This window comes from Gastrolobium bilobum, unplaced genomic scaffold (genome assembly GCF_033153095.1).
Source record: "Gastrolobium bilobum isolate Gb01-03AN ecotype WA unplaced genomic scaffold, APGP_CSIRO_Gbil_v1 utg34786, whole genome shotgun sequence".
NCBI classification, from domain to species: Eukaryota; Viridiplantae; Streptophyta; class Magnoliopsida; order Fabales; family Fabaceae; genus Gastrolobium; species Gastrolobium bilobum.
In genome coordinates this window covers 225,843-253,626 of record NW_026897306.1, presented here as the reverse complement: position 1 = coordinate 253,626, position 27,784 = coordinate 225,843, and the positions used below count along the sequence as shown (strand labels likewise).

Genomic DNA, 27,784 nt, shown 5'->3' with positions numbered 1-27,784 from the left:
TGCAATGCAATTTAATGGAGAACCCTAATCTAAACTTTTATTTTATGAAAAAATAATAAAGAAAGAGATGTGTGATTGGGTATACTTTAGAAAAATCAGGGGCTGTGCCAAATGCGAGTGGGTCAACACAAAACCAAGCCTTAGCCTCTCTACCTAACTACACGTCACGCATGGCCATTCATACTTTCTTCATTGAAGTTTCCATTTTTTTGGCTTTTTTAATGCTACTTTGTTCAGAAAAGTTAAAACACACATTTGTTAAAAAAATTACCATCTCGACAACTTGTTATATACTCGTACTCTGTGTAAAATATATAACACACGTTAAAGATATCATATTATTTTGTTACGTATATAAATCTTGAGTTCGTTTTTTCTATTCGTTTTTTCTACCGTCAATATAGATAATTTATTTATATTGAAACTAAAATAATGTTGTTTTTATGCAGAAATTAAAGTATTTTTGTAATTATAATTTATTTCAAAATTATAATAGTCTTTTTTATTATAATTTTTTAATCCAAAATATTTTAGGAGTGAATGTAGATAACTTATCTACATTTCACTGTAGACACATTAAAGCCATAAATCTTTCAAGTTATTAATCTTTAAATTTAAAATGTACTAATTATCTCATAATTGTTATTAAATAATATGTAATTAAAAGAACAATAGAGATAAAAACTATAAACAAGTAAGAGAAAAGAGTAGAGAAATTTTTCCCATATATTATATTCTGATTGTCAATCTACAAGATTTGTATATGGTCTCTATTATAGGCCCTCTACTATAATGAGCTACAATAAAATAAATGATAACATTGAATCCTCCTAATTACATATTAGAAGTTACAAAGAATACACATTGTTTCTTTGGGAGTTATGAACATCCACAATATTATTTATAACACTCCTTATTGGATGTCCATTAAGATAACGTGCCTAATTAAAATCTTACTAGAAAGAAAACCCTATGGGAAAAAATCTTAGTGAAGGAAAAATAGTATATATTTTTTAATAATATGTATAGCAAGTTGCCTCATTAAAAACTTTATCGGGAAAACCCAATGGGACAAACCTTTGGTGAAGGAAAAAAAAATGCAGCACATATTTTACTTCCTCTGATGATAACATCATATAATGTCTCTAAATCTACGAATCTCAATCTTATATCTCAGCTTGTTGTGCTTCCACTTGTGATCAAAAATTTGTTTGGGATCTACTTTTGTGTTGTTCAAGTAAATAACTTGCCTTATTATTAATATAGTGTTGGGGAAGAGCATGATTCTGCTAATAGACTTACAAATAAGAAGGAAAATATGAGGCACTATTGTAAAACTCGGCCCGACCCGGTCGGGTAGACCCAGAACCGGGCGAATCGATCATTAGACTGGTTCAGGTCAAGCATTGGATTGGTCATATATTGACCCGATCAAAACCGGCCAAACTCGATCAAAATCGATGATCCTTTGACCCGGTCGGGTCATGCATTTAAAAAAAGAGAGTAAATACCCTTTTTGGTCCTCAGCAAATTTCATGATGCCCGCTTTAGTCCCTAGCAAATAAAAAGGCTATTCGTGGTCCCTAAGAAATTCAAAATGGACCCATTTAGTTGAAATTGTGGTCCCTCACAAATTCAAAAAAGATCCATATTAGTCCCTCAAAAGGACTAAAATGGATCCACTTTGAATTTCTTAGGAACCACGAATAGCCTTTTTATTTGCTAGGGACTAAAGCGGGTATTGTAAAATTTGCTAAGGACTGAAAAAGGTATTTACTCAAAAAAAAAAAACTAAAAAACTAAAATTGTTTCATCTTGTCAGAAAAATGTACAACTCATTTTAAAAACTTTTTGTAATTTTATTTGCTAGTATACTCTTCTACAATAACCTCAAATTTCAGTTTCCAATACTGAAACAATTTGCGGAATAATAAATTAAGAGAATGTAACATATATCATTTTAATGTAGTTGAATTTGAAAAAAATAAGTTCAATATCATTGAGAGGTATGTTTATGGGGATTCTGAGTTGCAATTTAAATTGACATAGTAATAGCGTGCATTTTTATTTATTTATGCTTCATGTTTTTGAGCTTATTTAGTTAACCTTGTTTAATTCATTTTAGATATGGAGAATATAATTGAATTTATATATTCATATTTATATATATTTTTATATATCTATATATATCTGGGTCAACCGGTCCGACCAGTGATCCACTGGTCCGACCAGTAACCCAGTGACCCAGTACTCCGACCGGGTCGATGCCCGTGTCGGGTTTAATAACACTGATATAAGGGTAAAAGGAGAGAAGATGTGGGGTTAGAAAGTTAAACATCAATTTTATTAATATTTTCATAACTCTCCTTGGATGTTCACCCTTTATTTTAGCTAATAAAATTGCCTCATTAAAAACCTTCCTAAGAAAAATTCAGTGGGATAAAACCTTGGAGAAGGGAAAAAGAATGCAATTCTGATAACTCTCCATCTGAATACTTATTATAGTTATTATATAAGTACATATCATCATAATATCTCCCGCTTAACTGAGTCATATAATTAATCTCCTTTATCACACTATATAATATGCCATGATTGAATTGATATATGGCATTTGAAGACTAGGAAATTGTTTTTCATGGGATTGAAATGGATATTCTATTTATCTCAAGCGATCTCATAACTATTGGGGTATTCAATGGATTTTCTTTATCCATGTACAACCTCTTTAAATTATAAGTCAACTGATATATAGATATTTTATCAAGGCGATTATATCACTTATGTCTTTATTTCTTTAATCCATTTAATGATATCTGAAGCTTTATTCAACATTTTTTTTGAGAATTTTTATATGCTTCAAGCATTTTGGATCCTTCTAGGATATAAATTTCATTATCGATCGAATAAGCCATATAATTAGGCTATAATAACATCTATTAGACGAATGTCAACCTTTAATGAATTGCCAGACTAATAAGATATCTGAAGGTGATTTCATCCACTACAAGAGAATATATTTTCATATAATGAATGTCAGACTTTTGCAAAATTCTTGTGCTACAACAACTTCATTTTTCTCATTATACATTTGTATCCACTGGTATTACACATTCATGTGTTTGGACTATAGGTCCAAAAACTTTAAATTAGATTCAATTGTGCTTGAGTTGCGTCTTTATATTTTGGCCAATCATTTCTCTGTTAACATTTCTTAAACAGATTTAGCTTCAAGATCCTCGCCTTGTTTCATCGTTTCATTTTATGCAAAAGAAAATATTGTCAACAACTATACCTTTACGGCTTCAACTTTTTCCTATAATGACATAACTAATAGAGATCTCTTCTTTTTTTATTTTATTTTCAGGTACCTGAACCTCCCTCGAGGTTTAGAGAAAGTCGTGTCTTCGTGATTAACAATTGTCTTCATATTATGAGCATCTTGATCATGTGCTCATTTCCTCCTTTTGAGGATTTTTATCTTTGGAACCAATCATTTTTCCATGTTTTCTTAGAGCATTTACAGTTGAAATATTAGATTTATTGGTCAGTGAAATCATCTGGCAGTCGATGTATAATATTTTTTTTCATATTTGCTTTGTGCGATGATCTATATGAGATAATGATAATGCATTCTCTATTTTCCAATTGTTTATCCTCTCTCCCTCGTGTTGGAAAGACTGATAACAATAATCAAATAGAGAATAAACAATTGGAAAATATTGATTTAACCAAATCTCCATTAATTATATAAGGAGATTCTTACCCAAAATATATTTCCAACTATATTTTAGAATTCATCTTTGTGCGTTGTGGTGGAGTAATTAGAACATAAATCGCACATTCAAAAATTATAAATATTTGGCTCCTGATCATAAGCCAATTGTGATAGAGAGAATTTATGATAAACTATTGGCATGATGCATACAAGTAATGTTGTATGTAGAATAGCATATCCCCCCGCTGAAATGGAAACTTTTTTCTCAAATATAATGATCTAGCTATTAATTGGAGACATATAATAAATATTTATGCTAAACCACTTCAGGTATACTCATAAGCAAGAGGTTGTTCAACTGTGACTCTAGTTGACATATAATAATTATTAAAAGCCTGTTATGTAAATTCACCAGCATTATCAAGATGATTTGTCTTTATTATATAATCTGGGAATTGTGCTTTTAATATTATTATTTGAGCAAACAATATCACAAATGTCAATACGTAAGTTGATAGTAGACATATATGTGACCATTTTGTAGATGCATCTATTAAATTCATAATATTTGAAAAATCCAAATAGTTATTTTTGAGGGATTACTTTTTCTGATGTGTTGAGAGACTAATGCTTATACATGACCTACAAATGAAGGATAACCAATAGAAATCGAATCCAAAACCTTTAAAGTTGATGCAGTTTGTTCGATCCAGTTGCTGCTGAACGGCTGCACTTGAATTAATTATTATTGAAAATTAATAATTAATTAGTAAGTGTGACTCGAAAATTTATAATTATTAGATTGACGAAAATTAAAGGTTAAAATTATAATTAGTAAATATAATATTTCCCATACCTTCTATGTCATCATGTTTGTGTATTTTTTGTTTTATTTTTTAAGTTTTTGTTGATTCTTAACCTTTTGCGCGTTTTCCTTCCATGTTCTAAATTAATTAAGTTTCCTTTATGGCTTTAACTCACAAGTCACAAGTCAATATGTCCGCATTCTTTTGATTATTAATAGAGAGACAGAGCAAGACACACAAACACCAACATATCTTAATTTAAAATTTAAAATTTTCTGTGTCTTTTTTATTTTTTGATTCAATTCTTTAAGGTATATTATGATAACACTTCACTAAAATATTTGAACAAAGTTTGATCGATGAATTAATGCTATGTGTTTGGTTCTTATTCTCAACACTCACTTTCTCTCTTTGTTTGAAGAGATAAATTTTGGAGCTTCCCATTGAACAACTTGTGGTATCAACTATTCATTTGCAATTTTTGCTGGCAACACTTGTTTTCTTTTTCTTATTCTGTAACCGGTCCAACCGATAATGCAAGCCTCCGATAATGCAAGCCTAAGTGTCCAATACCTAGCACATATTGCCAGACTAAGAGACAAAAGTTTGATTCAACCGCCCAAGTACCTCTCAGATTACTTGTCGGATTAATTAGGTCTATCCTATTCAGCCCATTAACTAGTAGTTAACCTTGCTTTATTTGGAAAATGCCCGACGGATGTAACAGAATAGGTTGTTATATAGATAATGAAATGAATGAGAACAACATGCTAGATATGAATATTCTTTTCTCTCCTTTTCTCCTTCCCTAAACCCTCTCTTTTCTCTTTGGTTACATTGGTGCTTTCGTTAAGCTTCAAATGGTCGATAATACTCGCCTTTGTGACCTTATCCAACAGGTTCATGAGCTGCAACTTGCTCACCAAGCAGTCCAGGAGCAGCTCTATACTTTGGAGCTTGCTCAAGATTGTCGATTCACTACTATGGAGCTTTCCCATAACCAACGGATGGACACTCATAACCAGAAGATGGATACCTTACAGCTGCAACTGCAGAAGGTTCTCCATATCCTGCACTCCACCCAATCATCTCTGGACCCCAACGCTAGTGGGGACATTGACCATACTGTCCCCTTTTTTCATATAATATAATTTTCCAAACTACCACGACACCATAGTCGCTGAGGTAGTTAACTACTACGGACGAAACACGTGTCACTTTCTTAGTGGCTGGACATGCAACCCAAAGTAGTTGAGGTAGTCAGCTACTTTGATTTCCAGCCGCTAAGAAAGTGACACGTGTCCTGTCCATGTCCTGTCCACAGTAGCTGACTACCTCAGCGACTATGGTGACGTGACAGTTTGGAATTTTTTTTTTAAAAAAGGGGCAGTATGGTCAATGTCCCAACGCTAGTGTTCTGGGTTTTGGTGTGTAAAGAACCTTGGGATACACCACTCAAAAGCTAGTTCAAAGGGTGAGAGTGTCCAAGGCCTTATAAACTCCACATTAGTTGCACATACAACCAATGTGGGACTATATATCTCAACACGCTCCCTCACACAAGAGCCCATTGGGCTTGAAGAGTGGATGATGCAACAGGCTCAGCCTACCTTGTTCGCACAGGTAGGTAGGCCTGTGCATTGTCCACTCTTCAAGCCCAATGAGCTCTTGTGTGAGGAGGCGTGTTGAGATATATAATCCCACATTAATTGTATGAGCAACTAATATGGAGTTTATAAGACCTCTGAGACTCTCATCTTTAGAGCTAGCTTTTAGAGTGGTGTATCCCAGTGTTCTTTATATCTTCCATCACGTTTGCACAACAACGCTCCACCTGAGACCTATCGTCAACTCCTGATAAAGGTGGATTTCCTGAGATTTGCATCGAGAGACCCTATTGATTGACTCTTTGCTGTTGAACGCTATTTCAGGTTTTATAATGTTCCTATTACTGAGCATCTTCTGGTGGTCTCTTTAAACCTTGATTCCCCAACTTCTTCTTGGTTCCCGTCATTAGACCAAGATAGGCTTATTCCATATTGGCCATCTTCCTCAGTGTGATGTTTACTTGTATTCTTTGTAATTTGTTTAGAAAGCTTTGTTTGGATATTTGGTTTAGGAATTATGTTTAATTTGAAATCTCAATCACACCTCTGAAATTCTACCCACCCAACATTATCAGTTTTCTCCCAAGGTTCAAGTAATTAAGAAAATTTCCTTCTTATTATGCTGATTATGTGTTGCTTCACAATGCTCATTCATGTAATGTTTATCTAGTTGATGTGATATAACTAGAAGATGAACATCTTTTTAAATTCCTATACATGTTTTGATTTGTGGGGTTCATTCTTCATTAATAACTATTAATAACTAGTATAGTATTTCTGTGATGTGCCCTGGTTTTTTTAAGCTTTTACATTATTCCAAAACAAAAAAGAAAGATTTTTTTAAGCTTTTATATTACAGAATAATATTTCTGCAGTTAATGCAGATAAGTTATCTGCATTTACTTCTAAAATAACGTCGTTTTGAATTGAAAAATTAAATAATTATAATTATAAAAATTATAATAATCCTGAAATAAATTAAAATTACAAAAATACCATATTTTCTGCCCAAAATAATATCGTATTTGATTTATTACAGATAACTTATCTACAATAACTAAGAAAAAACGAATCCTTTATATTATTCCAAAGCCATGGAAAGATTCAGATACTTGGGATTATGAGTATAAATGGGACTAGCCGGTCTATCTAACCTATTAGGATATTAGAACAGTTTAAGGCTTGTGGAAAAACTTATTTAATAAATAGGCCAACTATGAAAAAATCTGGCTTGAATACCCGTACGACCGCATTTTATTTTTAAAAATAAATTAAAATATTTATTATGGAAAAAATTATTCGTATATAATATAAGAGTAATTTTATCTCTAATAAATCTATAAAAAACGGTGACATTTTTTTTTAAATATAAGATATATTTTCTTATGCAGATTAAATCAACCCATATATTATTTATTTATTCTAAGTTACTAAATACTAACCAATAACCATATGCTTCTCACTGTAGTGTCTCACTCTCACCCTAATTTCTTCGTACCCATTTTCTGTCGAGCCTAACGAGCAAGTCGAACCCTCACCAGTTACAGCCGTTCAGTTGCGTTTCTCCTCACACCTTCATCTGTGCATTCTCTTAAGCTCTTTGCCTTCCATCACTTTTGGCATTTCCCTTTCCAAGGTCCGTTTCTATTCCTCGATCCTGTTTCGGTTTCGCTTGGATCTGTTCCCTTTTGAATTTGCAGCTTTTAATTTTGAGTTATTTATCAATCCGCATGTATAATTCTTCTTTTGGTTTTATTGGTTGCTGGGTAGTTGGATTTCAAATGGGTCATCCTTGGATTTTGATTTTTTTAAATAAGAAAGGAAATTAGTTGTTAGGAGGGTTGGATTCTTGTTAGATTTTTGGTTTGTTTTATGAATCATTCATTTTTTATAATCTGTGTAGTTTTTAATGTTAAAACTAAAATTATAAATCATGCACATGATTATAAAATAACAAATAGCAATAAATCAGAGTTATAATTATGTGTTGGGCCATCACAAATTCGGAGAAGAACAGCTGAAAATAATGGAACAGGATGCTAGAGTCCTCCTCTCTATCGCGTATTCAGAGATTGGCAGCCTTCGCGATGGGAGCATGACAAGATGCTAGAGTCTTCCTCTCTATCGCCTATTCAGAAATTGGCTCCCTTCGCGATGGGAGCATGATGGCTCATGGAGTTTAACTCCAATATAAATAGGCGAGAGAGACGACCTCGCCAATAACCCATAAAAGAGTCTAGTCTCTGTCCAATTGGTCCACCCATCATGGAAAACCAGGGTCACACTAAAGCTTACATTGCTGCTGCTCAACTAGGCCCAATAACAACATATGCCAGAAGCCTAATTCAATAAGCCCAATTCAATGTGATCACAGTGGACTAGTTACAATAATAATATTGGAATATCCATTAACCCGATTAATTTTAAAATACAAAACTAATTAATTAATATTGCCCACATATAAATAAAATTTCTAACATTTAATTGATCGATATGTGTGTTATTTATGCAGTGGGTACTTTTTTTTTCTTATTTTAACTTTGAAGAAAAAAAATAATTTTGAATGGTTTAAAATTAAATTATTACATTTGTCATGAAGGTGACATGTGCTGAACCTCCCTCTCAAAAGAGAAAGAAGAGATGCTGAAAAGGAAATGTAATAATGTTATGCTTTTGTGGACCCTTTCGTTGGATATTTTCACGGTGTATGTTTAATGAACTTTTTACTCTTTTGCCAACCTCTTTGCTCTTGTCCGACGAATGTAGGATGTATATATGGGTGGATGTCAGTGGTGGAGTGTGTATATGTATTTGTGTTACTATGTTTTATAATGCATCTAGTATATTTTAGATTTTGTTTTTGGATTTTGCTTCTGTGCGCATGTTAATAGATTTTGCTTTTGTTTTTTTCTTTTTTATTTTCAGATTTTTGATTTGGGTACGGTGGGAATGACGCGAAATTACCGTGTGAAGGGGCAGAAGCGAAAGCACGTGGAACCCAACTACGATCGCGAAGATGAAAATGAAGAACAACAAGTGCAACCAACCAGACCCATAGTTCAGAACGAAGAACCAACACCAACACCAACATCTGAGGATAACGAACTTGTGGGTATCCCAATTGCGCCGAGTGACCAAAAGAGTGATAACCCAAACGTTATATTCATTCTCGAAAGGGCTTCTTTGGAAGTTGGCAAAGTTGGCAAGGTACTTTCTACTCTTCAATTTGGAACCCTTTTTATTGTTGTTTGTGCTTTTATGTAGTGGTAATATGTAAAAAAAGAGGGGGAGGATGCAGAGATGTAGGGAGAGAGAAATTAGAGAGAGAGAGAGAGTTGGATAATTTTCTTTGACCATTTTCATTACTACTACTCCCTTAAGTATCAAGTTTGTGCTAACAGAAATTACAAAATAAAACTTCCTGAATATTAAGGAAAATACTAGAGCACTCTAAGGTTTTAGACTGTTGTTATGACTTTGGATTACTTGGCTATAGTGGTTGCTAATTTTTTTTTAATTACTCAAAAAGTGTGGTACTTTGGTGTTGTGGGCTTATGGCTTTCTTTTTTATTTAATTCAAACAACACTCCTGTGTCAAGTACCAACTTTCTGTATCTGTTTGTTTTGTCTGCAGACTTATCAGCTGTTGAACTCGGATGACCATGCCAATTTCCTACGCAAAAATAACAAGAATCCTGGTGATTACAGGCCTGACATTACTCATCAGGTTGGTGTCCAAAATACTGTAACGGCCATGTTTTGGTTCTTCTTCTTGTTTATATTATCACTCACTTAAATCTTAAATTTCTTCTAAAAAGCTTGTTTTCATCAAAGGGATTCCCACTTCTTTCTATTACTGAGTTTGAGGTTATGCTGGTTGGTTGGAGTAAAAATGTGTGAGCACAGAACGATGATGTACTTGAACTTTTTTGTCTCCTAAATTCAATTACAATGTTATGTTCCACAACCAACCATGGCCTGATTGGAGTGCCTCTTTTTTTCCCCAATAAATTTGAAATGTCATTATATGTCAAATGGTGTTTTCAGGCCCTTCTATCTATTTTAGATAGCCCACTAAATAAAGCTGGGAGGTTGCGAGCAGTATATATAAAGACTGAAAAAGGTGTTCTTTTAGAGGTTAAGCCCTATGTTCGAATTCCCAGAACATTTAGACGGTTCTCTGGCATCATGCGTAAGTTTTAGCTATTTGTTTCCCTTAGCTGTAAGCAATGCTATTAATATTTGTTGCTCCTAAACTCTCTACTACCTCGCAGTGGAACTGCTTCAAAAATTGAGCATATCTGCTGCTGGCAAGCGTGAAAAACTTCTCCGCGCGGTCAAGAACCCTGTAACACAGTATTTACCTGTCAACTCACAAAAAATAGGTGAGTTGTCTTTTTTATTTTTTGGGAAAATGATTTCATGGTTACTTAATCCTTTTAAAGGGGAATGTTTGTTTGTCTGAGCAAATGGAGCTGATGTGTATTTCAATTGTTTCCTTCTTTTTGTACTGCTGGAAGGATTCCTGAATCCTGATGTCAACTTCTGGATTTTTTTCTTTTAATAAATTCTTTTATCAAAATATCCAAAAAAAGGGAAATAATTGCTTCCTTTGAATGTTAGGTCTCTCGTATAGTTCTGAGAAGCTCGTAAACATCAATGACTACGTATCAACTGTTCCCAGAAATATGGACTTTGTCTTTGTGGTACTCTCAAAGTTCAACTTTTAATTTCAATTTCTATTATCTGAGTAGATGTTTAACTTTTGATATAATCTAATTTCAGGTAGGAGCAATGGCTCATGGGAAGATTGAGACAGATTATACAGATGAGATTATAGCAAGTATGTTTATCCTTATAGACTCTTACCTTCTCTTGTTAGTAATTATATGCATAGTTCATACTCATGGTACAGTCAATTTTAACTCCATTAATTTCCTTTAGTTGCGTCTTTTGATTTTGGTATGTGTTATCTGATTGCCATGTCCCTTTATGTATGTGAATACAACCTTGTAACTCAGATTACAGATAAATCAAACTAACACAGGGAATTTAGGGAGAGAAACCAGATATCTTGTATTGATGAAATGGAAAATTACAAGATAAGTAACCAGTTCCATAGCCTACACACAATGTAGGAGAATTACAGGGAATTGTAAACAGTAACAGAAGGAGGAAATAACAAGAAGAAATAAAAGGATAGTGTAGAGCAATTTGGAGAGGCTCCATCTCTCCCAAGAGTCCAGTCCATAATATGGTTTTCAAAAGCCTTCCAGGTCCTCCAACCCCCTTTCTTAACTAACTACCTCCCCCATTCTCATTCTATTGGGGGTCATTTTGGGAAATATTTGCTGAAAATTAAGCTCCTTGTCCTCAAGGTGGAAATTGGAACTAACAATTAATAACTGCATAATCTTCTCATGTGTTTTCAAAATCTGGAAGATGGTACCACTTTATGAGAACCTCTAATCTCCCCTTACTGGAATGCCTCCACTGCACCAAAGCTTCAGGTTCCACCTTTAATTCCCCATTCTTCCGTCAAAGTGGAAGTCAGGGGCTGTGAGTTATGCTGGGGTGTGATTGCTCCCCCGAGGAGTGACGCATGCAATATGGGTTGAACTTTGCAATCATCTGGTAGCTGAATTTTATGGGTAGATTCTCAAATACTCTCCAGATTTTTCTAGGGACCATAATACATAGGGCTTAATTTTTCATGGATCCTCCTAGCTATAGTCTTGAGCCTATAAGGCTGCAACTTCAAATACACCAAATCCCCCACACTGAATTGCACATCCCTCCTATGCTGGTTGGGGTCTGTACTTTCATGCGATTCTAGGTTTGCAAAAGGTGCTGTTGGAGATCATTTAAAACCGTATCTCTCTCACTTAGAAGCTATGAAACTGCATCAACAACAGAGTTTAAATTTTCACTTCTGAATATGTTTGGGGAATTGCTGCCATATATATGTATGTATGTATGTATGTATGTATGTATATATATATATATATATATATATATATATATATATATATATATTTGAATTGTAAGTTAGTTTGAAAAATGGAACCTGCCTTTCAAGAAAACTGATCCGCATTGAAGTATCTGGATACCTGCACTCCAATATCCGGATACTAACCCCTCCGTATCTGGATAATTCCCTGTTGATGTTAAAAGAAGAACCAAAATGAAATTCCAAGAATTTTGGAGAATCCTTGGGTCAAAATCCACTACCCATAAGTTGTTAAAATAAATTGGTTGTCCACGGTGCATAATTTCTAGTGGGGAAGATGACTCTAAATAGACGGAGTAAGAGAGGTTGAAAATCTTCTAAATAGCATCAGCTTTATAAAAGCTTAGGTACTTTTTGTGCTGTGTTTATATGACTGGAGAATCTGGCAATATTAGTTGTACCTGGTATTTGCGCTGACCCTGGTAATATAAAGGTAAATAACCAGGTGCACACGAGCTGCTACACTTCCAGGAGTCCTTGCAGTGGGCTTAAAGTTCGTTATATTCCTATTTAATTTTAGTATTAAGTTTGAGCAAATAAGTGTTTATTTCCATTTTCTATCTTGAGATTCATGCTTCAAGCATTTCCTGTACCTGACCTCTTAACTCGTCAACGATTCTTTGCTTGAAATTTTAATTGTTATGCCATGTCAATTGAGTTACGCAGACACCTATTAATAAGAAGTTCGGATAACTCTGATTAATTTGGTTCTAACTAGTAAAATTGGTTCCGGACTGACTTTATATAATCCTTGAACAACAATAATAGTGTTGTATTACTTAATTGAGCATGTGTAAAGTTGGAATCAAAATTCTATTTTCAGCGGATGTATTAGGACTAATTGTGTAAGATGGAACCATATTAAAGTTGTTTTGTGTCAAGAGAACCACTTCTGTGGAACTCTTGGATATATAGACTTGGTTACGTTAATGATTTCCATATTAAGATGGAAGTAAGTATAGTTTAGTGTATACCTGAATATCTTTTGTATGGAACACTGTTTGAATAGAAAAATTCTTGCTCATCTCATCAACTTAGGTTACAAATGGATTGCATTTTGATTCATTTATTGATCACCAACTTGCTGTCACAAGTGACCTATTGCAACCCTTGTCATTATATTGTTTTGGTTATCCCATAGTATTTAGGTACTAAGTTGTGGTTCCGATTTGAACTTAATTTGAATTTTACTGCACCATTGTGTGAGATTTCAATCCAATCGAAGTTCATGTTGATACTTATAATTTGCTCGAAGTGTAATAAAAAAAGTGTACACTGTGACTACTAATTATTGTAAAATATACGGATCTGCATTGCAGTTATTTGGCTGATAATATTCACATTAATTTTGGTTGAATTATAATCTTACATCTGTTCCTGAAAGTAACTCTGGCTTGATACCTAATAATTGTTCTAAAAGCCTGATCTTGGTTGATTCTTATGCACCTGTATTGAATTTTTTTTTTTTTGGGGGGGTGGGGATATCTTATTAATCATCTTCTCTTTGTTGTAATGGATTTTATTAATTTTTTTAAAAAAGAATGTAAGAAAGCACATCCATATGAGATATAGATATGCATTTTTTTGTCTTGTAGTTGCTCTTATGTTCTTACAAACATTTACATGCACTTGTATGTATCTGTTATTGGGAACATATTCCAAAGCTTGAAAACAAAGAACTGCTCTTGTTGAGGAACATAAAGGTTGAAACCTCCTTTGATGTCATTGATCTCTTGATTCTGTATAACTTTCTGTCTAGGAAGCGATACCTCTATGGCTTAGTTTTTGTCAAATTGCTAGTATGTGAAATTCTAATTATCAAATCAAGGTTTTGCTTATGACATGTTTATTTAGATGAACTACTAGGTCTGCTTTTTGGGCATCCTTATTCTCTAAAATGTGGTGTGCCTATGTGAGGTGCTCAAAGATGAAAGGCGCCCTTTACTTGCTAGGTTCCTTTAGTGATGTTCGATTTTGGGCACTAAATAGGTGCTCATCCCTCAAGAACTGAAATAAAGATAGCAAACAGTTGTAACATCTATAGTGGCATAAAGTTACCAATATGGTTTTTGTTGTGAATATTAGTTTATAATAGTAGTTTACTAGTCCCACATCATGTATATCTCTTTGTACTTCCTTTCTTTTCAGTTATATAATAGACTCTCCGCTGTGTAGTCAAAACACACGGATTACTCACAAACCTCTCGGGTCCTGATATTTAACATGGTATCCAGAGCCTAACGAGAGGAATTTTAATCTACGTCTGTCTGGTGGACCTACTGTTCATCGAGTAAATTTTGTCTTTTCGGAAGCTGTCACAGTGATAGTATTCCGGCCACTGTCAGCCACTGTCCTCTGTCACCGGAAAATTTCTCCGGCGACCGTTTTTGTCAAAACATACGTCAACGGACTCAGAAGGAGTCGATCTACGCAAAGCCGAAGGACCACTGTCATAGGTGGCCCCACGCTCTCTGACGCGCCACTTTCTTTTCTGCGCGTGGCCAACACGCGCCACTTTCTTTTCGGCGCGTGGCCAACACGCGCCACCTTCCTCCGGCGTGTGCGGTGTTTTCCGGCAGCCGTTCGCCGTCGACCAAGGACAGACTTGGTCGCCCAACCGTCCTCTTTCCAGATCAGCCTTCACCTCGTTCAACCGACTTCATTTGGATCAAGTTCACAGTTCGTGTCCCTTGATCGTGTTGCCTTTGTTCGTGTGCTGCTGTTTGAAGCCAGCAACAATCCTTCGTTCCTGGTTATTACTCATCGGACAACCTTGTTCTTTGTTCCTGTTCTCGGGCGAAGCGGTTCGCATTTGCTGCCATATCCAGGAGCTTGCTTGCAGTGTAGATCCACCGCTCCACATTGGTTCTGCTACTATTTCAGATCTGATCATTCACCACAGTCACAACATTAGATACAGTCACTTTTTCCATACCTGTGTGCTTTTGTTCCCAGTGTTCGATCTTGCTGCTGCATTGAGGTTCCCTTGTGACTTTGGTTCTTTATTTTACTGGTACTGTATTCTATTTTTGGACCATGGATGATTCTAGCTCATTTCCTCAATATGTTTCTCGGTCCACTATCCCTGGTTCCACGGCTACTGTTGCACATATAGGTAATACCTTTACTGGTTTCACTCAAAATTCATCCTTTGGTCATTGGGTTCTTGATTCCGGTTAATACATTCTCTTGATTGTCTCATCTCTTTTACCAAAAATTCTGTTGTTTTACAGGACCGGAGTTCGGGGAGGACAATTGGCGGCGGATTTGAGTCCAATGGCCTTTACATGCTCTCCAGCTCTTCTCATGCTCATTCGGTATTAGATTCTTCACTCACTGTTCACGCTCAGTTGGGTCATCCTAGTCTTACAAAGCTCCAAAAGATGGTGCCGCGTCTATCCAAACTGACCATTTTGCAATGTGAATCATGTCAATTCGGGAAACATACTCGCAGTTCTTTTCCTGATAAAGCCAGTCGTCATGCCTCATCTCCTTTTAGTTTGGTTCACTCTGATGTTTGGAGACCTAGTCGTACTGAGTCAACTCGGGGGTATAGATATTTTGTCACATTTATTGATGATTATTCTCGGAACACCTGGTTATTTTTACTGAAAAATCGCTCTGAGCTATTCTCAGTATTTCAGAAGTTCTATCAAGAAATTCTTACTCAATTTGGTATTTCTATCCGCCACTTTCCGTAGTGATAATGCTCGTGAGTATCTGTCTCAACCATTTCAATCATTCATGGCCTCTCATGGCATTCTTCACCACACCCCTCAACAAAATGGGGTTGCTGAAAGGAAAAACCGTCATCTCATTGAAACAGCTCGAACACTCTTAATTCATGGGAATGTTCCTACCAATTATTGGGGTGATGCTGTCCTCACTGCATGTTATCTTATTAATCGCATGCCCTCCTCCGTCCTTGATAACCAGGTACCGTACTCTATCTTGTTTCCCCATCGGCCTTTATATTCCTTACCTCTTCGTATTTTTGGATCTACTTGTTTTGTCCATGAACTCGGCCCCAATCGTGACAAGTTGTCTGCTAAGTCCCACAAATGTGTGTTTCTCGGTTACCCTCGAACACAAAAAGGTTACCGATGTTATTCTCCCAGTCTCCGTCGCTCTTTTGTCTCGGCGGACGTTACCTTCTTTGAGTCTGTGCCATTTTTTAGCTCCGCCTCTGTTCCTAGTGATTCTGTTGATAGTCTGTTTCCTTTTCCCTCTGTTCCAGTTCAATATGTCCCGGCACCAGATCTTCTACCACCATTGCCTTCTGTCACATCTTCAGATGTCCCGGCACAAGATCCCCCTCTTCAGGTTTATCACCGTCGACCACGTCCACTTATGCCCCAAGACACTGACTCTGTTGTTAATGAGGTTCCTGTGGACTCAGTTCCGTCGTCATCCACTCCTACGGCTTCAGTCCCGCCCTCAGACATTGACCTACCCATTGCTCTCCGCAAAGGTACTCGTGATACTCGTCCTCCACTCAGGTATTCAATAAATATGAGTTATCATCGTCTTTCTCCATCACATTTTGCTTGCCTCTCTTCTTTGTCTTCTGTGTCTGTTCCTAAGACTACAGGTGAGGCGTTATCCCATCCAGGATGGCGGCAGGCTGTGATTGACGAGATGTGTGCACTTCATGGCAGTGGTACTTGGGATCTAGTTCCTCTTCCCTCTGGAAAATCTGTTGTTGGATGCAAATGGATATTTACTGTCAAGGTTGGTCCTGATGGACAGGTGGATCGTCTAAAAGCACGTTTGGTGGCCAAGGGATATACTCAGGTGTTTGGCGAGGATTATGGGGATACATTTTCTCCTGTGGCGAAAATGGCATATGTTCGCCTCTTTATTACTATGGCTGCCATCCGTCACTGGCCTCTCTATCAATTAGATGTCAAAAATGTTTTCCTCAATGGTGATTTTGCAGAAGAAGTTTACATGGAGCAACCTCCTGGGTTTGTTGCTCAGGGGGAGTCTGGTTCAGTTTGTCGACTCTGCAAATCTTTGTATGGTCTCAAACAATCTCCACGAGCTTGGTTTGAGAGGTTTAGCACTATTGTCCAGCAGTTTGGTATGACTCGAAGTGAGGCTGATCACTCGGTATTTTATCGCCACTCAGACTCCGGATCCATTTATTTGGTGGTATATGTTGATGACATTATCATTACAGGAGACGACCATCAAAGCATTACTCAGTTAAAACAACACCTCAATCGTCATTTTCAGACAAAGGATCTCGGAAGATTACGATATTTCTTGGGAATTGAAGTGGCTCAATCCAAGGATGGTATTGTGATATCCCAAAGGAAATATATTATGGATATTCTTGAGGAGACAACTCTGTTGAATGCTAAGTCCGTTGATACTCCTATGGATCGAATTGTCAAGCTTGTGCCAAATCAGGGGGAACTATTTTCAGATCCAGAAAGGTATAGAAGATTGGTTGGGAAGCTGAACTATCTCGCAGTTACTCGACCAGACATCTCGTTTGCAGTCAGTGTAGTAAGTCAGTTCTTGAATTCTCCTTGTGAAGATCACTGAAATGCAGTGATCCGTATTCTCAAGTACATCAAGAATGCTCCAGGTAAAGGTCTTCTCTATAAAAACAAAGGTCATACCAGAGTTGAAGGATACTCAGATGCTGATTGGGCAGGTTCCCCCAGTGATAGAAGATCCACATCTGGGTATTGTGTATTCGTTGGAGGTAACTTGGTTTCATGGAAAAGCAAGAAACAAAGTGTAGTTGCCAAATCAAGTGCTGAAGCAGAATATCGCTCCATGGCCACAACCACATGTGAACTCATCTGGTTAAAACGACTACTAAAGGAACTCAAGCTTGGAGACATTGACTCAGCATCTCTCATTTGCGATAATCAAGCTGCTTTACATATTGCTTCCAATCCAGTGTTTCATGAAAGGACCAAGCACATTGAAGTAGACTGTCATTTTGTCAGAGAAAAAGTCCTCTCAGGAGAAATAGTCACTAGTTTTGTTAACTCAACTGATCAATTAGCTGATGTATTCACAAAGTCTTTGTGGGGGCCTAGGATAGATCACTTATGTAACAAGCTTGGTGCATATGATCTATATGCTCCAGCTTGAGGGGGAGTGTTGTGAATATTAGTTTAGAATAGTAGTTTACTAGTCCCACATCATGTATATCTCTTTGTACTTCCTTTCTTTTCAGTTATATAATAGATTCTCCGCTGTGTAGTCAAAACACACAGATTACTCACAAACCTCTCGGGTCCTGATATTTAACAATTTTAACTGTAGTTTTAAATTCAGATTATACATTCTGTGGATAAAGAATAAAACCAAAGTTAAATGTTCAGAAGGATAGTGGCAAATCAAAAGTAATGTCAGTTTCAAATGGAGAGACAATCATAAGAGCCTTGAATGGGGTCATGCCCATGGGATCTTTGCAGGTAGTGTTGTACCAAAATTCTGCCCCTTGTATCCACTTAGGCCCATGTGTTGGTTTGGGGATGTAAAAACACTTCATATAGGTTTTCAGGCAGCGGTAAACAACTTTAGTTTCCCTGTTGGTGTGTGGATAATAAGCTGTGCTGTAACGTAGTTTGATTCCGACAATTTTCAATAATTCAGACTAGAATGTACTTGAGAAAACCCTATCCCTGTCAAGATACAATGGTCAATAGAATTACATGGAGCCTAACAATTTCCTTTACGAACAACTCCATGACCTCTGGCTTTATATGGATGGCTTAAATGTAAAAAATGGGTATATTAGTTATGGCAGTTGTTGCGTAAAATCGGCAAGTGCACCGATCGTACCAAGTAATAAAAAGTGAGTAAGATATCGTCCCACGAGGATTGAGGCACCAAATTTAATTTTAACTATCCCTTCCTTAATTGGATGAACAAAAGAGGTTTTTGAATAAATAGTATCGTGACAATTGTGAACCGTTCAATATTTCGTGAACAATTCAGAGAGAAATTTGAAGAAATTAAAATCAAAGATTGAGATTTGAGAAAAATATTTAAAGAAAAATTATTGCAGTAAAGGACGCCAACACCTTTCCGATCCCCACCTTGTAATATTGATTAATATTTATATTTAATTACCCAATTGACCAAATAATTCACCATCTATAATTAATGAGTTAAGCCCTAATCCCTTAGTGATCTTAACTTTATTAACCCTATTAGAATCCTAATCTCTTAGAAATCCCTTTTCAAGTTAATCCTTAAGCCCAGTGAATTTTCCACATTTGCAGTTCATGTAGCCTATCCCTAGTGCATACATGAACAGTTATCTTACTCTTTGTCAGGAATTAGAATCCCAATATCCCTATTGTGAACCCTAACCCTCGCAATCCTAATAGAGTCGCGAATTCTAAAAGAATTATGAGATGAAGAACAGAGTAAAATAATTTCAATTGAATAATTAACCATAAACTTAACCAAAATACAAGGGGTTCACCTCAAGGGTTGTGACCCTTACCACAATATAAAAAGACTAGCCAGACATAATCATGTCTGACAGTTTAAAATAAAAAGAATTCATAAAAACAAAAAGAAAAAGAAGAAAAAGAAGATGAATGATCTTAAGCGTGAGCCTCCAAGAATTCTCTCCAGCCCAAGATGATGTTGTTTTAGAGTTTCTGCTTCCTTTATATTGCCAGCTACTCAATCAGGTCATAATCCTTGAATTAATTCTGATTAAATATCCATTTTTCTCATAATTCCACCAATCAATCAGGTCATAATCCTCTCATTAATTTGATTAAATTTCACTTTTAATCAAACTCCACAAATCAAGGAATGCATTCATGACGCCTGCGCGATCAGCGCCAAATCCGCGCGGATCGCGCCATTTTTTGCGCGAGACTATGCAATTTTAACTTCTCTCTTTCACTTCATTTTGGTGTTTCCTGCTATCAAAATGCATAAATTGAGTGAGAGAATGATTGAGAAGGAATAATCAATATTTCTTGCATTTATGAGCTTATTTTCACACATTTATGATTAATTCCTTGCTTCTTTTACTTAGAAATCTCCATATGTTAGACGCATATCAAACAATTCCCAGATTTGAACTTTGCTGTCCTCAGCAATGTAATAGATTCAAGTTATCAGCAAAGAATAATTCAGTGAAAACATGGAACACAACATCTTAAGAATTCAGACTGCTATGCATGTATAACTCTCTGTTTAAAATTTTCAACAATGTTTTTCAGTTATATCAAGAATTTAGACTCCAGCTTGAATATTCCTCATCAGTTTAAATGTACTCTCATCACACTCAGTGTTTAAGGGTTTCACACTTATCCATCTCATCACACTCATTATTTAAGGGTTTCACACTTATCCATCAGTGTAGTAGGAATTCTATAGGCTTGAACTTATTCTCAATTCCTAAGAATGAGGAATCCATTTGACATGCATAGACTGATCAAAAGGTCTTTGATAGGTTGTAACTTGGCCTGGTTTGGGGGTGAGAATCTTTTGGTCAGAAGCTGAATGGAGAGATTGAAATACTGATTTTAACAATACTTCCTTCTCTTCTAGGCTTTGCCTCATTTACAAACTTGGGATTCTTTCCCTTTCTTCACTACCTTTTCTCTCCTTGGTTGCAGATGTTTTCTTCCTCTTTTCTTTTGAGCTGCAAATTTTCTCTTTCTTTTTTTTTCTTTTCGGCATTTTTGCCATATTTTGCAAACCAGTCTTTTCAACTTCTTATCTTTTCCTTGTTCATCAACTGAACTTTTCCTTTTTGAGAAGTAATTTGACTTTTCTTCTTTGATCAGCATTCAATCTCTCAAGGTGTGTCAAGAGGAACAGGATTAAGCAATTTTCATCAGGTTTGAATGAACTGGTTTAAGGCTCAAAGGGGGCTTAACAATGGAAATTCTTATGGGTAGGCTGTTTGGCTCTATGTTGTCAAGAATAAAAATGCCCTTATCATTTCAGTCATGCATACAAGCCAGAGAAACAGTTCAAGTTCTAGAAACTACTACAGTGAGGCCTCTCAAAAAGAAAAATTTCTATTTAGGCTCAAATCCTCACAGTTATAATTCAAACTAGAATCTCAATTCAAAGTTTCACATCAAGCATTATCCAAATTTTTTCACCAAAACAGTTATAAAAATGAGCAGTCATCATTCTCAGATTAAAACAATTAATTGCTCACAGATATCATGCTTCTTCTAACTCAATCTAATTACTTACTGAGTAAGCTTAGAACAATCTGGGACTGCTTGTTTAGGAATTCTCTAAAAATTTTCTCTTTTTCTTTAAAAATAAAAAAATAAAAAAAATAAAAAAATTGAATCTAATAAAAACAACAAATAAAAAAAAATAAAAATTGAAGGTTAAAATATCTCCCCTTTTTCAGAATATTTTCTGTTAGACGTCCTTTCCGTGGTGTAGTTCCGCAGTATTTAGCAAGTCTCAAGTCTCGCATACAGCATGCGACAATTCCCAGATTTAGAACGTTGTTGTCCTCAGCAACAAACTATACTAGTCGAAGGACTAATTCTGCCAGGTGGAACACACACACACACACACTTGTTAAACAGTAAACACAGAATAATCATCAAAGCGAAATGTATAAAATAGAGACATAATCAAACCATAACAGCAAAATAAAAGTCAAAGTAAGTGTCTTGGTGAAGTGAGTTGGCACTCAGGGCGTGGGTTTCACGCTGTGAGCGTGGAACCTACTGTCATTATTTTCTTTCTGGCGCTCTCAGCGTGGTTTCCACGCTGTGAGCGTGGAACTTCGGGAGCTTTGGGTCCTTTGACGCTGAGAGCGCAGTTCCCATGCTCCGAGCGTGGTATTCACTGCCTCTTTTGGCTGTCTGGTGCTACTAGCGCCAAATTGGCGCTGAGGACGCCAATTCCCAGATTAAAATTTTTCCACATGGTCACTAATTCACCACTTGACTTATTTAAAAATTAAACTAACCTAAGCAAATAAAATAAATAAAAAAAACAACTATTGGGTTGCCTCCCAATTAGCGCTTGTTTAACGTCACGAGCCTGACTCATAAATGCAAGAAATATTGATTATTCCTTCTCAATCATTCTCTCACTCAATTTATGCATTTTGATAGCAGGAAACACCAAAATGAAGTGAAAGAGAGAAGTTAAAATTGCATAGTCTCGCGCAAAAAATGGCGCGATCCGCGCGGATTTGGCGCTGATCGCGCAGGCGTCATGAATGCATTCCTTGATTTGTGGAGTTTGATTAAAAGTGAAATTTAATCAAATTAATGAGAGGATTATGACCTGATTGATTGGTGGAATTATGAGAAAAATGGAAATTTAATCAGAATTAATTCAAGGATTATGACCTGATTGAGTAGCTGGCTATATAAAGGAAGCAGAAACTCTAAAACAACATCATCTTGGGCTGGAGAGAATTCTTGGAGGCTCACGCTTAAGATCATTCATCTTCTTTTTCTTCTTTTTTCTATGAATCCTTTTATTTTAAACTGTCAGACATGATTATGTCTGGCTAGTCTTTTTATATTGTGGTAAGGGTTGAGGTGAACCCCTTGTATTTTGGTCAAGTTTATGGTTAATTATTCAATTGAATTTATTTTACTCTGTTCTTCATCTTATAATTCTTTTAGAATTCGCGACTCTATTAGGATTGCGAGGGTTAGGGTTCACAATAGGGATATTGGGATTCTAATTCCTGACAAAGAGTAAGATAACTGTTCATGTATGCACTAGGGATAGGCTACATGAACTGCAAATGTGGAAAATTCACTGGGCTTAAGGATTAACTTGAAAAGGGATTTCTAAGGGATTAGGATTCTAATAGGGTTAATAAAGTTAAGATCACTAAGGGATTAGGGCTTAACTCATTAATTATAGATGGTGAATTATTTGGTCAATTGCGTAATTAAATATAAATATTAATCAATATTACAACGTGGGGATCGGAAAAGTGTTGGCGTCCTTTACTGCAATAATTTTTCTTTAAATATTTTTCTCAAATCTCAATCTTTGATTTTAATTTCTTCAAATTTCTCTCTGAATTGTTCACGAAATATTGAACGGTTCACAATTGTCACGATACTATTTATTCAAAAACCTCTTTTGTTCATCCAATTAAGGAAGGAATAGTTAAAATTAAATTTGGTGCCTCAATCCTCGTGGGACGATATCTTACTCACTTTTTATTACTTGGTACGATCGGTGCACTTGCCGATTTTACGCAATAAGTTTTTGGCGCCGTTGCCGGGGATTGACTACGCCAATTTTATTTTTAACTTTTGAATTTCTAAATTGGATTTTTTTTTTAATTTTATATAAATATATATATATTTTTTACTTTTTACTTTTTATAATATTTTTTCTCCTTTTTTTTTATTTTGGTTTTTTTTTCTTTATTGTTCGTAGCTTTTAGATCTTTATGATTGTTTTTTTTTATTATTTTATATATTTATTTATGTATTTTTATTTTTTTAAATTTTAAATTATTTTTTTTTATGTCATTTTTTTGTATAAAAAAAATAAAAATAAAATTTCTTTATGATGTACTATTAATATCATGGTTGAACAATTTGAAATTCCATTAGAATTGGAGGACGGATTGCTCTGCATTGAAAGTGCAAAACTTTTTGGGGGTGATTATGCATAGGATCCTCATGATCTAATAGATAAATTTTTGAATTTCTGCAGTAGCGTAAGGTTAGACGGAGCCACTGAAGACTCCATTAAGGTCCACTTGTTTCCCTTCTTTCTAAAAGGTAGAGCTAAGACGTGGTTGAAGTCTCAACCTCGACGAAGCATCACCACATGGGAGGACATAGAATTCAAATTTCTAAGCAAATATTTCCCACCATCCAAAGCCACAAAGATTAAAAAGGAGATCGACTCGCACAAAAGGAGGGAGAACATTTATATCAAGCTTGGGGTAGGCTTCACGAATTATGCAGAAGATGTCCAGTTGAAGATTCTGAATTTGTTCGCATTTTATATAGCGGTATATGCCCACTTTCAAGAATGAAATTAGATCTAGCAGCTGGAATACCACTTTACACTATGGAACCTGAAGAAGTTCTTGATATGATTGAGACAGTGGTATACGACGAATACCAAGCACTCCAGGACCAGCCAATAGTTGAGCAAGAAGCTGAGGAGAAGTCATCCATTCTAGCTCAAGAGAATTATATAGAAAATGCCGCACCTCTTCTCAAGCAAGTCACTGAAGACGTTGAGGGAAATTCATACTTGAAGGATCAAGATGTGACAATAGCTACTAAAGAATTCGAAATCGAGGAGGAATCTACTGCAGAAGAAGAATCCAAAGTTGAAAAGTATTTTGAAGTAAGAGAAGAGCAAGAAGCTGGAACAAATAGAGAAGAGACCCCCTCACCAATGGCAATTACCCTCCTACATTCTTATGATGAAACACTTGAATTGGAGGAGTATAAAACTGAAGAAGATGCAAACTATGAGAAGCTAGAGATGAGATCTTCAAATGAGGAAGAATGCGATGAAGCTAATCTTGTGGATTCAATTCAGGCATGCAGCGAAAGAAGCACTAACACCCTTGGCCCCATGGTAGACATACATGTTGAGCAAGCCTTATGTGATGTTGAGACTAATGCGAATCAAGTGCCAATGACCTTATTAGAGAAAATGGGAATAAGGCATATAAGATCTGCGAAGATGACTCTACAATTGCCCAATCGCTCTATTCAAGTGTTGGTTAATATTGTTGAAAATGTATTAGTGAAGGCGGGCAACTTTGAGTACAGAGAAAATTTTGCAGTCATTGATATAGACGTGGAACCTATTTTTGCTCACCTTCTTGAAGAACCATTCTTGGTCACCACAAATGCAGTGGTAGATGAGCTACAAGATGAGGCAATTCACAAGGTGGATGGAGTATTCTTGATTTAAAAATTAATTTTTCATCCCTTACAAATTTTCCCTCAGATGTACAAGCACAATTTGTTGAAGACAAAGGAGATGGAAGAACAAAGCTCAAGAATCCTCATCTATTAAGAACCAAAAGTAAACCCAAGGTTAAGATAAAGAAATCCAAAAAAATGACTATGACTAAGGAGAAAAAGCCAACTTTGGTTCTTTGCTATAAGCCACCTTGATCATCTGTCAACGTCAGGCTCGTGACGTTAAACAAGCGCTAATTGGGAGGCAACCCAATAGTTGTTTTTTTTATTTATTTTATTTGCTTAGGTTAGTTTAATTTTTAAATAAGTCAAGTAAGTGGTGAATTAGTGACCATGTGGAAAAATTTTAATCTGGGAATTGGCGTCGTCAGCGCCAATTTGGCGCTAGTAGCACCAGACAGCCAAAAGAGGCAGTGAATACCACGCTCGGAGCGTGGGAACTGCGCTCTCAGCGTCAAAGGACCCAAAGCTCCCGAAGTTCCACGCTGAGAGCGCCAGAAAGAAAAAAATGACAGTAGGTTCCACGCTCACAGCGTGAAACCCACGCCCTGAGTGCCAACTCACTTCACCAAGACACTTACTTTGACTTTTATTTTGCTGTTATGGTTTGATTATGTCTCCCTTTTATACATTTCGCTTTGATGATTATTCTGTGTTTACTGTTTAACAAGTGTGTGTGTGTGTTCCACCTGGCAGAATTAGTCCTTCGACTAGTATAGTTTGTTGCTGAGGACAACAACGTTCTAAATCTGGTAATTGTCGCAGCAGTCATCCATCACAAATATAGCATCTACACCAAAAGCCCGTGACAGTCCCCCACAAAATCAATTGAAATATCATCCCTGACCACCTGTGGGTATAGGCAGTGGTTGTAACAACCCCACAGGAGAAAGATTTTGATCCTTGTTTTGATGGCACACATCACAAGCAGCCACATAATTCTTTATTCTTCTTTTCTTACTTCCCAATAAATTAAACCAGCAATTCTCTTATAAGTTTTGAAGTAACCTGAATGCCCACCCAAGGAAGAGTCATGAAACTCTTTTGAGTATTGAAGGTGGACTCCTTTGACAGCCCAACCTATCCTTATAGAAAAACTTACCTTCTTTCAACTTAAACCCCTCATGAACTTCAGGGCTGATGATGAGAGCCTGCATATTGTTGAACTTCCGTTCTTTTTAAGTCTCAGGTCTTGCTGAACTTATCTCCAACTGGTCTAAGAGCCCGTTTGTTTCGCCTTCCAAAAATAGTAGCTTTTATCTCTTCCTTATTTTAAAAGTGCTTTTTACAAAAGTTAAAGCTATTTATATTTTTATAAAAGTAGTAGTTTTTGAAAAAAATATTTGGCTTTTGACTTCTGCTTTTTTTATAAGTTAAAATTTTTAGCTTCTAAAAAAAGTAGGATTTTGACTTTTTTTGTGACTTCAGCTTTTTTTAAAAGCAGACATTCAAACGAACTTAAAGTGAGAAGTGTTTTTTTTCTTTAAAAAAAGCAGCTTTTAAAGGAAAAAAAGTGCATCCAAACGGGCCCTAAGTCTGGCAACTGTACTTGTGAAATCACAGCCAAAAGCATTTGATGGGTAAGAACATCAGCATCTTGATTTTGTCTACCTGGATGATATTGAATCTCAAAGTCATACCCCAGCAATTTGGAGGTCCACCTCTGCTGGTCTTCACCCAGAATCCTTTGCTCAGTCAAAAAAACTTTTTTGGTCTGATCAAACAATGAAACCACTTTTGCATTTTATTAAGAATAAACAGAATCTTGCAACTGAACAGCCACATTTTTATGATAGGATGGCCACATAATGAACCAAAATGGAATGTTATACTCTCTTCCCATTAATACTTTTAAGGTTAAATTGTGCCCTATTTGGATGGTAAAAGGTTTTGCTTGAACTTGCTAAAAGCTTCTGACCTTAGGAATCAACCCCCTCAACTTCGGATCATTTTTACTTTTCCTTAAATTTTGTTGTGAAAACTAATTGTATCTATGCAAAAAATGGAAAAAAATATATCTCGGATAATTAATATGCACCACTGTTGGGATATTGTCTAGTTTCTCACTTAATTGTGTTTTTCTGTTTGCAGTTTCTGGGTACCCTCTAAGTGCTGCTTACTGTATTACAAGGATTTGTGGTGCCCTTGAGGGAAAGTGGAAGATTTTGTGATTTAGCTTCTTCATTTCATGCCTGAGATACTAATTTATGTAGCATATTTTATGTAACATCAGGGATAGTGCCTTGCCAAGCAAACATGTAAGAAATACTCGTTAAATATTTGAGTTTTCTTTAGGGTCTGATGTTGGAAATAACCATTTCAACCCAAAACCTTAAGGTGTTGGGTGTAGGCCTTTTTAATAGTTTATATTATTCTCTAATACACTTCCTCACGCAAGAGCCCTTTGAGCTTAAAGCGTGAATTTATACAGGCCTAATTTTTGGTTTACCTTGTGCTTATTTAATTCTACTAGAAAGTAGAGGCGGTGTCGGACTCGTGACCTTGTAATCACTGAAGTTTTGATACTATGTAAAAAATCATTTCAATCCAAAATCTTAAGATGTTGGGTAAGGATCTTTTTAATGATTTATATTATTCTCTAACAGATGTCTTGAACCAAAGTAGTGCTTTAAAGTTAATTATTGAGTGACAATATTGTATTTGAATTAAATATGCCTCGCATGCTTCTCAAGATATTATTTGGTTAGAGGACCTTAAACAAGGTTGGTTAC

At 35.9% G+C, this 27,784-nt stretch overlaps 1 protein-coding gene across 2 annotated transcripts; it reads left to right on the top strand.

The window, feature by feature from the left end:
* Positions 1–7,603: 7,603 nt before the first annotated feature.
* LOC133305817 (uncharacterized) lies at positions 7,604–27,592 on the top strand. Of its 2 annotated transcripts, none has more exons than XM_061506059.1 (8): positions 7,604–7,767; positions 9,057–9,338; positions 9,766–9,858; positions 10,179–10,323; positions 10,406–10,516; positions 10,755–10,837; positions 10,917–10,974; positions 27,144–27,591. In XM_061506059.1, exons 2-8 carry the CDS (start codon positions 9,081–9,083, stop codon positions 27,221–27,223), a joined length of 828 nt encoding a protein of 275 aa, XP_061362043.1. In that variant the 5' UTR covers positions 7,604–7,767; positions 9,057–9,080; the 3' UTR covers positions 27,224–27,591. The 2 variants fall into 2 exon arrangements, with proteins under 2 accessions (XP_061362043.1, XP_061362044.1); XM_061506060.1 differs by lacking the exon at positions 7,604–7,767 and adding an exon at positions 8,768–8,836 and having other exon boundaries at positions 27,144–27,592.
* The last annotated feature ends 192 nt before the right edge of the window (positions 27,593–27,784 follow it).

Excerpts from the sequence above, each read along its gene's own strand:
- LOC133305817 (XM_061506060.1), top strand. The coding sequence starts at position 9,081 with ATGACGCGAAATTACCGTGTGAAGGGGCAGAAGCGAAAGCACGTGGAA. Across the intron at positions 10,324-10,405 it reads ACGGTTCTCTGGCATCATGC|TGGAACTGCTTCAAAAATTG; the intron begins GTAAGTTTTAGC and ends ACTACCTCGCAG. Across the intron at positions 10,517-10,754 it reads TGTCAACTCACAAAAAATAG|GTCTCTCGTATAGTTCTGAG; the intron begins GTGAGTTGTCTT and ends TTTGAATGTTAG.